General features: G+C 40.6%; 4 protein-coding genes across 4 annotated transcripts; 2 read left to right on the top strand and 2 right to left on the bottom strand.

Annotated features, from left to right (window-relative positions):
* The first annotated feature begins 6,378 nt into the window (after nucleotides 1-6,378).
* LOC133111577 (histone H1-like) lies at nucleotides 6,379-7,135 on the top strand. Its single transcript, XM_061222040.1, has one exon. The coding sequence runs from the start codon at nucleotides 6,461-6,463 to the stop codon at nucleotides 7,097-7,099; it is 639 nt and encodes a 212-aa protein (XP_061078024.1). The 5' UTR covers nucleotides 6,379-6,460; the 3' UTR covers nucleotides 7,100-7,135.
* A 1,647-nt stretch (nucleotides 7,136-8,782) lies between these two features.
* On the top strand, nucleotides 8,783-9,197 carry LOC133111578 (histone H3). Its single transcript, XM_061222041.1, has one exon. It carries the CDS (start codon nucleotides 8,787-8,789, stop codon nucleotides 9,195-9,197), a length of 411 nt encoding a protein of 136 aa, XP_061078025.1. The 5' UTR covers nucleotides 8,783-8,786.
* A 2,613-nt stretch (nucleotides 9,198-11,810) lies between these two features.
* On the bottom strand, nucleotides 11,811-12,128 carry LOC133110958 (histone H4). Its single transcript, XM_061221086.1, has one exon. The coding sequence runs from the start codon at nucleotides 12,120-12,122 to the stop codon at nucleotides 11,811-11,813; it is 312 nt and encodes a 103-aa protein (XP_061077070.1). The 5' UTR covers nucleotides 12,123-12,128.
* Nucleotides 12,129-14,270: 2,142 nt separating this feature from the next.
* On the bottom strand, nucleotides 14,271-14,900 carry LOC133111756 (histone H1-like). The gene has a single exon (XM_061222332.1). It carries the CDS (start codon nucleotides 14,898-14,900, stop codon nucleotides 14,271-14,273), a length of 630 nt encoding a protein of 209 aa, XP_061078316.1.
* Between the last annotated feature and the right edge of the window lie 2,296 nt (nucleotides 14,901-17,196).

The following is a 17,196-nucleotide window of genomic DNA, read 5'->3' as shown; positions in this document are numbered from 1 at the left end:
CAACCGCCATAGCCGTCGATGCTTAAAGTCCCTAATATCTAACGCAGTACAACAATATCTATATATAACTATATATAAGTGCCATTATAATCTATGGCATATACAAGGTTAATCATGATGGTGAGGTAGGGAGGGAAAGGTGCAGCCTGAAGAGATGAGGGTTCAGTCTACGTTTGAAGTGTTTCCTTTGTGCAAGCAATATCCACAACCAAACAAACCATTCCAAGGGACCACCTTGCGCCACTCATTTCTTGGAAAGTTCACCATCGTATATATCCATATGTTCCAAACAAAACACTGAGTTGAGGTGCAATTGGTAAATAAATATAAAAGCACACATTTTGGACATTTTGGACACCCATTTTCGGTTTGAGTTTTTCGATTTTTTCAGTTGGTTCTTTTAAAGTAATTTGGTTGTCCAGTGGATTCTGGTTGTCCTTGACTGTTGATTCAAGTACTTTCAGTTTTTCTTGAATTTGTTTTTGTTCCAAATTGAGATCATCCCAAGAGAATTTAGGTTTTTAAAATGTTTTTTTTTTTCTTCAATTTCATAATTTTGGATGGCTAGGTCTTCAGCTGTTTTGTTACATAAGTTATACAATTTTTCCCAGCTCAAATGAATCTTCAAGCGTTTGGTGAATTTGTTTTTGTTTATTTGTTTTAAGGTTTGTTTATATAATTTAATAATTTCACAATATCTGAGGCATAAGTTAGGGTTTTGTAGCTGATGTTTCAAATTTGATAACTGAGTTTTTTCCTTATAGATTCATCATTCATCATCAACCATTTTTTTTTCATCTTTTGGCTTAATTCTCTTTTTAGTTTTTTTGAGGTTAGCTTTCATTGCTGATTGCTTGAAAATCGAATTTATCATTTTAACTACCAGATTTACACCTGTTTTCTCAGGTTTAAATGGTGTTAAAATAAAACTGTTAATACGTAATTTCTGTGGAACTGATTGCTTTCGTGAATTCTTCCTTGCTGTCTGCAGCCCATCTGTGTGTTTGATTGAGATTATACAGTTTAGAGGGTTGTGTCTCAGGGTTCCTGGGATGTTCAATTATTTTCAGGTACACATTGATTTGACAGTGGTCAGAAAATGGGGTTTGTGGTCTGACAGTGAATGCATTGATGAAGGAGGGGTCCATGTCAGTGATGGCATAGTGGACTACACTAGTACCAAGAGCTGAGCAGTAAGTGAATCTTCCTAAAGCGTCTAATCCTGCCATTAAGCATGTACAGGCCTAAGGCTCAACAGAGATGCACTGACTCCCTACCATTTTTATTCATAGCTTCTCTGTGTTGCAGTCGGTATTACATTTAGTGGGGTTTGTCTGAATATATGCCTATTGCCATTGCTGTTAATGCAGTCTGGCTCTGTTCCTGTCCATTAAAATCTCCACACAACAGCACATATCCCTGGGCCTGGAAATGGCTGATTTCTGTGTGGAGGGTGTGAATGAAAAATTCATCATTATAAGGGGATTCAGTAGGGTGAGTGTAGGCCGCACACATATATATGTCTTTATCACACATGGCTATTCCCCTTTTCACCTTTAGCCATATGTTGGGCCTTGCTTTATCGGGGTGATGTGGGTTGCCAGTTCTTCCCTAAACCATAAAATTATTTCCCCTGAATCTCTGCCATGCTTGATATATTTTAGTTTACATGATGGCAATATGATTTCTCTGTAACCTGACGGACAGTGAGTCTGTGTATGTACATGACACCATGTTTTTGAGAACACAATCACATCATAACTATTTACATTATTAATAAACTCAGGATTTGTACTCTTGAACCCAAAGGCAGAGGAGCTCATACTCTGAACATTACAAAAACTCACAAAGTGATTTAATGTATATAACTGTTCAAAGTGAGACAACAATATATATACCAAGCACTTTATTAGGAACATTTTTACTTAATCGCATGAATAAGTAGGTGTAATAATCTAATCAGCCAATTGTGTGGCAGCAGTGCAATGCATACAATCATGTAGATACGGGTCAGGAGCTTCAGTTAATGTTCGCATCAACCATCAGAATGGGGAAAAAATGACTTTGACTGTGGAATGATTGTTGGTGGCAGACAGGGTGGTTTCAGTATTAACTGCTGCTCTCCTGGGATTTTCATGTACACTAGGCTCTAGAGTTTGCAAAGAATGGTGCAAAAAAGAAAAAATCCAGTGAGCAGCAGTTCTGCAGACAGAAAAGTTTTGTTAATGAGAGATGTCAGAGGACAATGGCCGGTCAAAGCTGACAGGAAGGTGACAGAAATGCAACTAACCGCACATTACAACAGTGGTATGTAGAAGAGCATCTCTGAACACACAATACATCATAACTCTAAGTGGGTAGGCTCCAGCAGTAGAAATACAAAAATAAGTCTAATAAATACCTAATAAAGTGCTCGGTGAGTGTATATAACAACAGAAACTTTTTTCTAAAATGTTTATGAGGGACAGAAAGCTGTGTGTAGTCAGCATAGCAACGACAATGTATTAATTGTAATTTATTGATTAACTATTTACATTATGAGGTCATAATGTAAATAGTTACATTATGAGGTATATAAAGGGGGCGACATGGCTCAGGCAGTAAGCGCAGTCGTCTGGCAGTCGGAGGGTTGCCTGTTCGATCCCCCGCCCGGGCTGTGTCGAAGTGTCCCTGAGCAAGTCACCTAACCCCCAAATGCTCCTGACGAGCTGGTCGGCACCTTGCATGGCAGCCAATCGCCCTCGGTGCGTGAGTGTGTGTATGAATGGGTGAATGAGAAGCATCAATTGTACAGCGCTTTGGATAAAGGCGCTATATAAATTCCAACCATTTACCATTTACCATGAGGTCACAACTTTTAAATATATTTTGTTATCATTAATATTTTGCAAAAGACATTGCATTGTTTTGTTGAACTGAATCTGCAGTTTTTCTGGTTATTATTGAATAAGAATGCTTGCTTTCACAGAAGAGCAATATTTGTAGGCTATTTGCGAGTATGCACATTAGGTCAGATGGTGAATCCCTGAGCAATTCCTCAGACAAATGTGTTGCCCAAAACTAATCTGACTTTGTGGCCAGCTTGCCAAGGGCAGAAGTCAAAAACTAAAATAAAATGAAAAAATCTCTAACTGGGTTGTTTGTACGTCAATACAGGGTCACCCTCATGGTTGTGTGCACCCCCTTTCATTCCATCTGTTACATATGCTGCCATAGCGTAGCACCCTGGGGTTTTTCCACATTACACTGATGCCTCCACAGAAGCAATCTCATAATTATACATAAAGTGTCTAACCTTCTCCTTCTTTATTTTCTTCTTGGGCTTTCTGCCCCTTCCCCCACCCTGAGTTCACAGACTGCTCCAGCCGCATCCTCTTCTGGTTAAAGCCTATGCCATGATGGAACCTGGAGGCCTATATGCATCTCCCAGCTAGATTAGCCTCAGACAGTAACTTTATTTTGGCATTCATTCAAATCTTTATTATTTCTCCAGGACAATGACGAAATAAATTCACCGTAAATCCATCGGAAATGCATTTGCACAGATGTCAGTTTTTTTGTGGGACAAACTTCACGAGTGGTCTCAGCTGTTCGTATTGTGCACGAAAATGAAAAAGCACAGTTGTAAAGCGTGTATTAAAAAAGCATTAATTAATATTTTATTAATATATAATAATATAATATAATATATTTTTTATTTAGAGTGGCATTTTAATATGGCAATTGGATATTATAATTATTCATATTTAAAAATGCAACAGGATTCAACATTAAAATGGGTCATGTTTAATTTCGGTCATCCTGATTAATTTATACTTAAATAAATTGAATGAAACAACAAACTATAACAGTGAGTTCAAGTTCAAGTTCACACCTGCAAACATTATGGTAGGCTATAGATATGGCATGACATGTGGCTGATTTGTTTACCAGTTTAGTTTTTTACCAGGCGTTTAATGTCAGAGGTTGCCGTGAACTGTTTTTCCCAGTCGGAAGGAGCTAATTAGTTAATTCTGATATGACGTGAATGCAGCATTAGGCTTCATTGCTATGGCTTTACATTACATTTACAGCTTTATTAGAAGATTTGAATCATGGCCACATAATCACTTTGTTTCAGGCTTGTGACACCTCTCTGGCTCTCTGCAAGGACAGGGAAAACATATCAGCTACTGCTGTCACCCTCCGGTAGGAATCCAGATACCAACATCTCCTATCATTCGCCAGTGCGTTCCTCCAGCCAAATGTATACTCCCTCAGTGAAGCCTGGAAGGCAGCTTGTCAAAGTAGCAAACTAATCGCAACAGGTTTAACGAACTATTTAGCACAGTCACATACATACAGATACATTTAATAAAAATACATGACAGAAAATTTACTAGCAAAGTAATAAGATGTACACATGATCTATGGTGGGTGGAGCTGAAACTGCTGCCTTGCAGACATCACTGTGGGAAAGAAAGTGCCAAATGTGAAGCCCTTTTCTTTTTACCTGTTGCATAGTGCGTGTTACTTGAGAAAGAGTTTACAACAGCTTGGCTATATTGCCAGGCTTTAGTCTTCCACAGTTCTGACAATTAACTGCTTACACTACGGAAATAAAATACACTGATCAGCCAACCACCTGCTTAAACCAGTTTTTCATGATTAAAAATGCTTTAAACGGAATACACTTGTCTGTAAACAGTTAATATTTCATTACATGATATGTGTACTTATATAAGCAGATAATCATAAGTTCACTTTGGCAAAGATTTGTTAGGGCAGGGTATGTCCCTGGTGTTTGTGCACAAAATGGCCAGTGATTCTGCTGTGCTGAGCTCCATGCGGCGTTATTTCTAAAATTTCAATTGTAGATTGGATGGACATGCAATTTGGAGAGGGATCTACAGAGATTTTGCTGAGGAGTTTGCCTACAGTTTCAATATTTGAATTGAATTGTAATTTTATGGTCCAGTGACTTTTTACAAATGTATAATTGTTATTCATAACTCAACAAAATGATGTATCCCCTTAATGGCATATATCAATTAATAATCTAAAGTATGAATATTCCTTATGCATTTAAAAAATGCAGAAACATAATGCATTCCATTTTAGATGGAAAATTCCATTACATTAATACTGTATATATACTATACACTATGGCAAACAGGATATGTTTTGCATTTGTGAACTGAGACTGACAGCAGTGAATTAATAAATACTGAAAGTGGTCAATATAATTAGCGCTCTGTGAAATGAAGACTGCAATAACAAGAGCCTGTATTCAATCAACATTTGTCCTTTTAAGGTTAATAGAAGTATGACACCATTTCTTCTTCTATTTGAAACTGTTACAGTACTAAATGATGGAACTTGAAAAACTACTTTCTATAACCTTGGTTGGAGGATAATTTCTTGGAAAGACATCCAACATTTCCAACTGTTGCTCAAACTAGCTTTTAATGCAAGTTCATGATTTATATTTTTTTATGTTATTATTTTGATTTGATTGCTTCCATTTATACTTTGTAATATCCTTGTTTTTCCCCCCAAAGGCGATTCATCCATAATATCATTATAAGTAATGTAAGGGCGTGATGCACACACTGGATGAAACCTAAATATCCAAGGGCGCTACCAGACATCAGAAGATAAGTATGTTCAGCAACAGCATGGGCATGACTGGAACAAGATCACACTTGGATGACGCGTGGAAGATAGTTTATTTTATTTTTATTGTATTATGCCTTAAAATGTAAAAATGTCTAATTAATTGAATGTGTTTTAAAATAAAAATGCTTTTTAATTGTAAAGAATTTGAAACCAAATAAAGCAAATTATACGTGGAGGCGCAGATCCATTAACATAGCAGTATATTAATGAGAAAATACGTTTGGTATAAACAGTGGTTTCAGGTTGATATGCTGCAGCTTGGATGATAAGTCAGCATAGATATGCGCTGTGCTTTACTGTCAAAAATGGACGTCCTGCTTCAAAGCCTCACTTGGGTATGTAACGGGTCTTTAATATTTTCTGTTTACACGCGGAGCTTCTGTTATTCATGAACAAAAAAATTTCTGAGGACATGACATATTTGGTCATTTTGAGATTATAATCGAGTGCGATAAGCACGTTTAACTAGTACGTATCCGTGGCAGGTGGCGATGTTTTGGACAGGCTGGAGAAAATACGGCAATATTGCTGAGGACATAGGAGTTAATTTGTTGACAGAAGGCCTTTGGTGGACATTCTTCGGTGTTTTTTGCTTGTAAAATAACTGCACATTGTGTTATTGTCTCACTATCGGAGAAGAGAAAACACAAGTGAACCGAGTTTTCAGGAGCTGAGAGACTGTGCCTGGCTGGTTGAGTCTACACGGTCCTCATACAACATTTAAGTCCATCCCCCTGTCGCACGCGCAGCATAAACGGAACGTTATCACTGACCGTAAGTGTGAAAGGAGAGAACCTGAGAAATGGCAGAAGAAGCTCCAGCTCCCGCCGCAGCCGCTCCGGCGAAGGCTCCTAAGAAGAAAGGTGCAAGCAAGCCCAAGAACGCGGGGCCCAGCGTTAGCGAATTGATCGTGAAGGCAGTCGCTGCTTCCAAGGAGAGGACTGGAATGTCCCTGGCTGCCTTGAAGAAAGCTCTGGCCGCCGACGGCTACGACGTGGCGAAAAACAATTCGCGGGTCAAGCTGGCAGTTTGTAGCCTGGTGACCAAGCAGACCTTGCTTCAGGTTAAAGGAACCGGTGCCTCCGGCTCGTTTAAGCTTAACAAGAAGCAGGCGCTTGAAAAGAAGAAGCCTGCCAAGAAAGCAGCCCCTCAGGTTAAGAAGGCCGCTGCGGCTAAAAAGGCGGTAGCAAAGAAGACTCCGGTGAAAAAGTCGCCGAAGAAGGCCACTACGCCTAAGGCGAAGAAGAGCCCAAAGAAAGCCAAGAAGACGACAGTGGTTAAGAAGCCTGCAAAGAGTCCAGCCAAGACTTCGAAGAAAAGCAAAAAACCGGCAGCAGCGGCAAAGGTGAAAAAGAGTGCCAAGAAAACAAAGGCAGCCAAGGCACCAGTTGCCAAATCCAAGGGCACTAAACCCAAAAAAGCCGCTCCGAAAAAGAAGTGAGAACGTGTACCTACTGTTCGGTCATTTTAAGTACAAAAGGCTCTTTTAAGAGCCATCCAAACTTTCATGGACCTGCAAGTTATTTCCATTTTTATTCCGTAGTTGTAGTTTGAAATCATTGACAAGGGGGCGTTCACCTGGGATATAAACTGGTCATATGCTTTTATATGAGCTTAAAGCTAGATTTCAGATTGTGCAATGAACAGACTAATATTTCTTAGCTTTAACGATTTTACTGAACGAGTCATCACTCCAGCTATTTTAATGTATAACCTGTAGTACTGATAGCATATGTTTAAACAAGCTTACTGGTATTCAATGGTTCGTAATAAATTATTGTTATTAATGGATGAATGTCGATATTCAGGCTCAAAGTTACCAACTATCTTGTTTTCGTGTATTTAAACTTCATCAAGCCCGCAAATAACATTTTAGACTTTGCGGACGTAGGCTACGTGGAAAAAAAATATTTTCATTTGATTGGACGAAATCTCATCAACGCTGTAGCCAATAGGTGAACAGAATGTTGCTATAAGGAAGACCCTCGCCGGGAGCTGGCCTTATTCTTTGTTCTGCCTAGGCATTGAAAATGAGTGGTAGAGGCTAAAACTCGCTCATCGAGGGCTGGGCTCCAGTTCCCGGTTGGTCGCGTTCACCGACTGCTTCGTAAAGGAAACTATGCCGAGCGTGTTGGTGCCGGTGCTCCAGTTTATTTGGCCGCTGTGCTCGAATATCTGACCGCTGAGATCCTGGAGTTGGCTGGTAACGCTGCCCGCGATAACAAGAAAACCCGCATAATTCCCAGACATCTGCAGCTGGCAGTACGTAACGATGAAGAATTGAATAAACTCCTTGGAGGCGTCACCATCGCTCAAGGCGGAGTACTGCCCAACATCCAAGCCGTGCTGCTGCCCAAGAAGACGGAAAAGCCAGTGAAGGCGAAGTAATTCATGCATCGCTCCCACGAGGACCATTCAACCAAAGGCTCTTTTCAGAGCCACCCCACACACGTAAAAAGCACGAAAAGCTGCCATTTGAGTGAAGTGAACTTGGCTAGTTTCTATTGTGCCTTTTTTATGATGAGCAATGCGGTAATTGTTTACAATCACAACATAGCCGACGCTTATGTCTCTGATTTGTAAATAAGTGCCGTGACAAAAGAGCCTGCCCTTAGACCTTCCCTTAATTAACGGTCCCCAGCAAGGATTTTAAGCATGGTTCACTCAAAACCTTGTTTAGTCATGCGATCGATTTGTCATCCCTCAGATCTAAATGACATATGCAGGATATTTGTCTTTGTATCATTACACCAAATCTATATACGCATTGTAACAGTTATATACATTTTGCGTTGCTAACCTATAAAGAATAGACATTATCAATCTGTCCCTCATTGTACCGCAAAATCTTTCTCTGTCCCGCATCCCGCACTGTTTCTGGTGGCCCAAGTTACACGTGAAAGGCTGATTATTTGTATTGTTTTATTAATTATTATTATTACATTCAAGTATTTGGCATCAGAGGAACTTGGAAAAAAAACGATCCAATAGGCTCGGGGAATAAAGGCAGTGTCAGGGCCAATGAGGATTCGTAAAAGCCTATCCAATCAGAGCCGGGCTGGTATGCTTTAAAGACGCATGCCGGGCTTAGAACGGGATTCCGAAAACCTGCACTCGAGTAAGAAGCAATGGCGAGAACCAAGCAGACCGCGCGTAAATCTACCGGTGGCAAAGCTCCTAGGAAGCAGCTCGCCACTAAGGCTGCACGTAAGAGTGCGCCAGCGACAGGCGGTGTGAAGAAACCTCATCGTTACAGGCCTGGTACTGTAGCTTTGCGAGAAATTCGCCGCTATCAGAAGTCTACTGAACTTTTGATTCGCAAGCTGCCCTTCCAGCGCCTTGTGCGAGAGATCGCTCAGGATTTCAAGACCGATCTCCGCTTCCAAAGCTCAGCTGTTATGGCTCTGCAGGAAGCCAGCGAGGCTTATCTGGTTGGTCTGTTCGAGGACACTAACCTGTGCGCCATTCACGCTAAGCGAGTGACAATCATGCCCAAGGATATCCAGCTGGCCCGGCGCATTCGTGGAGAACGCGCTTAAAATGGTTTGTGAACACATGATCCAACCAACAAAGGCTCTTTTAAGAGCCACCTCAGTCCTTGTTAGAGCAGCAAATGTATCCATGTTTTCCTTACCGTGTGATTTTTTTTTTTTTTTTTCCCTCCCCCCCCCCCCTTTCCCCAGGTGTCTCCTGATATTTGGTGTGTCATCGTAGGTTATGGTATCAGGTCTGAATGGGACCGGAACTGTTTTTCTGATGAAACCACTGCACTGGTTCATTTAAACTGATGTTAAACAAACGAACAAAGCTATCAATTAAGGGATATACAATTATTGGCCTATTGTAGCATACTTCACGATACTGTATCCAACATTGATTTGATCATTCTCTAGCGTAGGTCTAGGTCATTTTATGCCATTAACTTTTTCCAATTTTAGTGAAATTTTACACTACATAAGCGTCAACTAAATAAGAAATTGCACTTGAAGACAACAGCAACAAAGTGTTAATTTAGGCCAGACTGGAAAGACATTCTTTTTTACAAAAGCCTAAAACAGAGGGCTCATCCAGTCAGTACTGTCACAGGCTGATCAGATTTATATATAAATGAAGTAGCCTGCACTGCAACACTTGATTACAAACCTAAAAATATATATATTTTTAATGTAGGTTACATTCACTGCTTGTATTTAAATAGTCAGTAATATGGAAAGATCAGTTTCCCAAGAGTGTGGATAATCCACTACAAATTGTCCCAGGGCAATGTTATTTGACTTTAAATTTGATTCAGGTAGAAAGCAGGGGTTTCATTAAATTAGTAAAATATGACTTCCAATGGCAGAGTGAAAGGACAGGTCAATATTTTATCAAATTCAAAAGAGAATGGGACCAATGAGAGATACAGGAGAGAAGAAACATTTTCAAAAATGAGATTTGTACTCATGGGTAATGGAATATCTAAGGGGGTTTTCTACAAACGTTTATATTTGGTTCATGTTAGCGCCACAACTGACAATCAAGTCTCTTGGTGGGTAACATTGCTGCAGTCAAACAAATACTTTTAACCACAATTGCTTGGATTTTTGGATAAAGAGCATTATCCATAAAATACAGTACATTTAAACATCTTGAATCATATTACATCAGACTACATATACTACGTCATTTGACTACAATGCATTTTATTTACACATTGAAGCGATCATCATATTCACAAAGTCCTGCGAAAGTTTAATTTATATATTCCATCCATAACATTTGTTAGTGTTATTGTATTTATGCATCGCCATACACCACCGTATATTAGTTCTACCCTGCCTTTCCCGCCCACAATAAATAATGCCCAACCCAAGGAGCACTTCTTGATTCTACATAAGATCAGACTTGCTTATGACCAGCGCACAAAATTCCGCAAAAAGGCAGTTACCGTACTACTACCGTAGCTACCGATAGGTTTGCAATAAATCAACGAAGAAATTCTGCTTTTCATCGAAAACGTGGGTGGGCTCTTAAAAAAGCCTTTATGTAAAGCATCATTGCGCTAGTTTACTTGGAGCTGGTGTACTTTGTGACAGCCTTAGTACCCTCTGACACTGCGTGTTTAGCCAGCTCTCCTGGCAGAAGAAGGCGCACAGCTGTCTGGATCTCCCTTGAGCTGATGGTAGAACGCTTATTATATTATGACTCACCAGCAATACGCTCAAAAATGTCGTTCACAAACGAGTTCATGATGCCCATAGCCTTGGATGAAATGCCGGTGTCAGGATGCACTTGCTTCAAGACCTTGTACACGTAGATAGCGTAGCTCTCCTTCCTGGACTTTCTGCGCTTCTTTCCTCCTTTCCCAGCGGTCTTAGTTACGGCTTTCTTAGACCCTTTCTTGGGCGCAGACTTCGGTGCCTCAGGCATTTATTATTATTATTTTTTTTACAGACGGAAAGAACGAATAACTCCGCGTCAACCATTCGTCAGCACTAGAAAAGGTCTTTATGCAAATAGTCAGGGCCTTCTTTGCGAGCGACGTTAGACTGATCCTCATTGGAGGCCGCTCGTAGACCACATTTTGTAGCAGACTCTATTAGCTGATCCCTAAACCCGTCCTTTTTCGGAACAAAGGAACCTATTTTCCTTACATTTATTAAATGTAATTAATTCTAAATATTTATTCAGTTATCTGCATTCTAAGCAAAGTCTATTACATTAGCATAAGTTGCTTAAAACACTGGTCCTCGGCTTCCATTTCGAGATGTCTTCACATTGGGGAGTTTCAATTTATTTCTGTAAATCATCTTTGTGATGCTGTTTATGTAAAAAAAGGTTATCAAAATTGTTTTCATGGAAATACACGGAATGTCTGTCCCAGTCTGGCCTAAATGAACATTCTTGGTTTTTCACCTTGTTGCGGTTGTCTTCAAGTGCAATTTCTTATTTAGCGGACGAAAAAGTATAGGTGGCCTACATGTTGCTAAGGGAATCCCCAAATGCCAAATTGCATTTTCCACAGCTTTAGCAATAAAGCGTACTACGTATATAATCGTTATGAATCAATGAACGGACACGGCAGAGACGCAAGGAAAGCTTTTCATAGAAAATGTGGGTGGCTCTGAAAAGAGCCTTTGGGTTGTTCCAACATGTATTTAAGGAAGGACGGTTTACCCACCGAAGCCATACAGAGTGCGACCCTGACGCTTCAGCGCATAAACTACATCCATAGCGGTGACGGTCTTTCTCTTGGCGTGTTCGGTGTAGGTGACGGCATCGCGGATCACATTCTCCAAAAACACCTTCAGGACTCCACGAGTCTCTTCGTAGATGAGACCAGATATACGCTTTACACCACCACGGCGAGCCAAACGACGAATCGCTGGCTTAGTAATGCCCTGGATATTATCACGGAGAACTTTGCGATGGCGCTTCGCGCCTCCTTTCCCAAGACCTTTGCCACCTTTACCGCGACCAGACATCCTTCCAGTCAATAACGCAAAAAATACAATATTAACTTCCAAAACCACAGGCATACGCACAAATATGCACAAAGACGACCTGATTGAAGCCAATACCAACGAAGAGGCGGTTCAACCTAAAGCCCGCCTCCAGCACTCCAAGGCTTCCGAGTGTTGGGGGATTTATTCGCTTGAATAATTAATAAAAAAAACATCTTCCAATCAACAGGAATCATAACGTATGGTTCACAGATTCTTAAAAATTATTCTGCGATACATTTACCGTCGGAGGAAGGAATTTCCCAGTTGACCTCCAAGTGATCCAGGAGCACGACGACGTAGAAAACATGGCTGATCGTGAAAAACTGGTGTTGTTTATGTGGCAAGTGTATAAGCACATGAACTTTCCGCATTCTGCGTTGAACCAACGGCAGAAAGATACCACTCGTGAACTGTCTGGTCTAGCTAGCTACATTCTTAGCTAATCTGCAAAAGTCAGTAAATGGTATATTTCCGAATGGTTTCGCGTGTTTTTTTTGTTGTTGTTGTTTTACAGCTTTGTGGGGCATTGCTGCCACCAACTAGAAGAAGTAGATTGGAAATGTATGTGTAATATCCACTCAGTGAGCACTTAGTAGAGTTATTATGCTTTGTTCAGTGTTCAGAGATGCTCGTCTGCATACCGCATTTGCATTACTGTCAGCTTTGACCAATCTGGCCATTCTCCTCTGACGTCTCTCATTAACAAGGCTCATTTTATTTTTTATTTTTTTGAACCATTCTTTGAAACTCTAGAGACTTGTCTGCATGAAAATCCAAGGAGATGAGCAGTTTCTGACACTCAAACCACCCTGTCCATTCCACGGTCAAAGTCACTTAGATCACAGTTTTTCCCCATTTGGATGGTTGATGTGAACAAGACTCCTGACCCGTATTTACATGATTGTATGCTTTGCACTGCTGCCACATAATTGGCTGATTAGATAATCGCGCGAATAAGTAATAAATGAAAAATGTTCCTAATAAAGTGCTTTGTGAGTGTACATACTCATACTGTGCTTTTGAAGAACTGAGAACAATTACAGAATTTTTAGATTCGTACTCAAACAATTCACAGGTGGTAACTAACAGCATTGCATTGCAGGCTACTACATTTGTATGTAAAACAATGCATCTGGTGAACCTGTCGTTCTTCATTAATCAGTGTATATGCCAAATGTGAAATTATACAGCTATGTTCATTGTAATAAAGCAACCATGCTGTGTGCAATGCTAAAATGAAAGACGGGCTATAGTTTTTTTAATCTTGAATTTTTTGCTCAACGACCATTTAATTTTCATCTGCCTTGAGCCACTTTCCGCACCCTGAGTGCTCCAGCCCCATCCCTCTTCTGTTTGAAGCCCAAGCCATGATGCAACCGCAAATGCAAAATCCAAGGCACTCAGCTTTTTATGAGATACTTAAACCACCCTGTCTGTCTCACCAATAATCATTTTCACATCGCAATCACGTGCTTTTCGTTGCTGCCACATGATTGGCTGATTAAATATTTGCATTGATAACCAATGAAGTGCTCACTGAGTGTATATCGTCATATTAGTCGGACGCTTAGTTCCGCGAATTGCGTTGGCTGATAAGTACTTTTTGCGAGTGAGGTTTAAAAAAAATATATATATACAAATACATCCTCCTGGCAAACGTTTGCGGACTTTAAATGGCAACGCGTGTCCTTTGAAGGGTTCAACGTTGAGTGGTGCTGTCCTAATGATATGAATCCCGCTAAATATTAAGTAACTTTAACTCCGCATATTGATATTCTTTAGAGTTTAGAGAAACTAGAAGGCGGTAAGTTAACACAGGGTAGCAGTATAGGCTACAGATGGAGCTTGTTGGAGACTTGTTGGAGTGGTGCCTGGATGAGTTTGCGTATGCTTCCTAAAATACTTTTATAAAGATCTGTTAATTGAACCATCTAAAATGTAAATGAATGCCAATGATCAAATTTACATCCTGAGTGAACGCCACATTGTTAACAATGATCATTAAATTAGGGATAACGTTTAGCTGGATAAAAATGGAAATAACTTGCACGTTCAAGAAACTCTGGGTGGCTCTTAAAAGAGCCTTTTTATGTTTGTGAAATGACGTTGTAGGAGACGCAGACCAATTCACTTTTTCTTGGGAGCGGTTTTCTTGGCTTTGACGCTCTTGGCTTTAGCAACTTTTGGCTTGGCTGCCTTCGTTTTCTTCGGACTCTTGGTCACCTTCTTCGCCGCCGTTGCTGGCTTCTTGGCTTTCTTCGGACTCTTTGCTGGCTTCTTAGCCACTGTCGTCTTCTTGACCTTCTTCGGGCTCTTGTTCGCTTTAGGTTTAGCGGGCTTCTTCAGCGACTTTTTCACCACAGGCTTCTTTGCTACCGCCTTTTTGGCCACTGCGGCCTTCTTAACCTTCGGGGTTGCTTTCTTGGCAAGCTTCTTCTTTTCAACCGCCTGCTTCTTGTTAAGCTTAAACGAGCCAGAGGCACCGGTCCCCTTAGTCTGAAGCAAGGTCCCCTTGGTCACCAGGCTTTTAACGGTCAGCTTTAACCGCGAGTTGTTTTTCTCCACGTCGTAGCCACTGGCGACCAAAGCTTTCTTCAAGGCAGCCAGTGACACACCGCTCCTCTCCTTGGAAGCAGACATTGCCTTAACGATCATTTCTCCAACGCTGGGCCCAACTCTTTTGGGCTTGCTTGCTTGTTTCTTCTTGGGAGCTTTAGCCGGGGCGGCTGCGGCGGGAGCTGGAGCAACTTCTGCCATCACTCTGATTCTCTACTTTCACACTTACGGTCAGTGATAACGTTCAATTTCTGCTGCCCGTGCTCCGGGGGATGGACTTAAATGCTACATGAGGACCGTGTAGACTCAATCGGTCCAGCGCAGCACCTCTCAGCTCCTGAAAACAATGTTCACTTGTGTTTTCTCTTCGCCGATATTGATAAAATAACACCCTGTCCAGTGATTTTATTGGGAAAAAAACGCTAAGATTGTTCATCAAAGGCCCTTCTGTCAACAAATTGACTCCTTTGTCCTGAGCAATATTGCCGTATTTTCTTTGACCTGTCCAAAACATCGTCACTTGACAGGGATAAGTACTCGTTAAATGTACTTCTCGCACTCGATTTGCTTTTTAACACTATCAAACATGTCAAACAAGCTTAAATTGCTCGTTATTTATTGACAGAAGCCCCGTGTGAAAACCGAAAATGTAAAAATACTCATTGTAGACATAAATGTTTCTTTAAAAAATGGCTTACATTTTTGACCGTGAAGCACAGCGCACATCTCTGCTGAATTTGCTAAATCAACCATTGCGGTTCTGAAACCAATGTTCCAACTCATTTTCTCTGTCGTCATCATGATTTAAAAAATATTATTACTTGCACATTCATGTAAAAATAATTTCATACATGTAGCAATGTTATGAATTAGATTTTATTTATTTATTTATTTATTATTCGTATTTGGTACCTATTGTTATTGCTGCTAACGTCAGCCAAGAGCAGAAAGCTGAGGCTGCAGTGGGCACAGGCTCACCAAAACTGGATAGTTGAAGACTGGAAAAACGTTACCTGGTCTGATGAATCTCGATTTCTGATGAGGCACACAGATGGTAGGGTCAGAATTTGGCGCCAACAGCATGAATCCATGGATCCAACCTGCCTTGTGGCAACAGTTCAGGCTGGTGGCGGTGGTGTAATGGTGTGGGGAATTCTTTCTTTGCAGACTTTGGGCCAGTTAATACCAATCAATCATCGCTTGAATGCCACAGACTATTTTAGTATTGTTGCTGACCATGTGCATCCCTTCATGGCCACAATTTACTTATCTTCTAATGGCTACTTCTCGCATGATAATGCACCACGTCACAAAGCGAAAGTCATCTCAAGCTGGTTTCATGAACATGACAATGGGATGTGCTAAAATTGGAGATTCGCAGCACGAATGTGCAGCTGACAGATCTATAGAAATTGCATAATGAAATCATGTCAACATGGACCAGAATCTCAAGGGTATGTTTGTAACATCTTATGGAATCCATGCCAAGAGGAATTGAGGCTGTTTTCAGAGCCAAAGGAGGCCCTACCCAGTATTAGTATTCCTAATATATTGCTTAGTATGTGTCTGTCTTAGGGGGGAAGCTACTGTATTTGTGCACACCAGTGCAGATAAGCATGGCTTGTGCCATGTGAAGTTTTCTAGATTGCTAAAAATGATTAAGAGCAGAACACCTAGTTAATCAGACAATGGTGGTGGAATTGAACAAATACATGGAACAGCTTGATGATCCCAGGAGAGGGTTGGGAACCACCACCACATAATGCATAGATGCACAGTGCAGAGTTGAAGTTAACTAATCGTTTTTAGTTCCAGATGCATCTTTCTTGCAATTTGTTATTTCTCCTCTTACCCATTGTTCAGGCTACTTGTTTAAGCCTGCAGTAAAAAAATAAACAAAAAAAGTTTGGTGTCTTCTCTAGTTCATTCTAAGTTCCAAAATCAACTACCTAATGTTTGGTCTACAAATATGGCATCATTAGAATTGTGACTGCTTCATAAGTCCTCACGACAAACATTTATCAACAGGTTTAATAAATCGTTTGGCTTCGATTTGATGGTCACTGTGACCAAAATCAACTGAAATAATGTTTGAAAATCTACAAACATCACAAACCCACAATATGGCCTACTTTTATTGACAGGCTTAATAAATAAATAATATTTGATGATCTACTGTAGCTATTCCGAGTAATCTTGTATTGCAAAACATTTTATTTGTTGCACAACATTGCGAGGGCGGCATGGATGGTGCCGACGGGGATTCGAACCCACGACCTCCTTGCTGTGAGGCGGCAGTGCTACCCACTGCACCATCCAGATTTAACAGCAGTGCTGAAATCAAAATAATAAAGACTAATTTGTATGAGTAAAAAAATAAAAAGATTCAAATCCTGTCAGACCACCTAAGTTAACGTTAAAGTCTTTAGTAACTTCAGAATAGATCAGACAGACAGGGGTCGATATCGAGCAAACAGTAGTGACAGAGATCAGTTCA

Source organism: Conger conger, chromosome 15, assembly GCF_963514075.1.
Source record: "Conger conger chromosome 15, fConCon1.1, whole genome shotgun sequence".
Classification (NCBI taxonomy): domain Eukaryota; kingdom Metazoa; phylum Chordata; class Actinopteri; order Anguilliformes; family Congridae; genus Conger; species Conger conger.
This window is presented reverse-complemented; position numbering and strand designations above follow the sequence as displayed.

Excerpts from the sequence above, each read along its gene's own strand:
- LOC133111577 (XM_061222040.1), top strand. The coding sequence starts at position 6,461 with ATGGCAGAAGAAGCTCCAGCTCCCGCCGCAGCCGCTCCGGCGAAGGCT.
- LOC133111578 (XM_061222041.1), top strand. The coding sequence starts at position 8,787 with ATGGCGAGAACCAAGCAGACCGCGCGTAAATCTACCGGTGGCAAAGCT.
- LOC133110958 (XM_061221086.1), bottom strand. The coding sequence starts at position 12,122 with ATGTCTGGTCGCGGTAAAGGTGGCAAAGGTCTTGGGAAAGGAGGCGCG.
- LOC133111756 (XM_061222332.1), bottom strand. The coding sequence starts at position 14,900 with ATGGCAGAAGTTGCTCCAGCTCCCGCCGCAGCCGCCCCGGCTAAAGCT.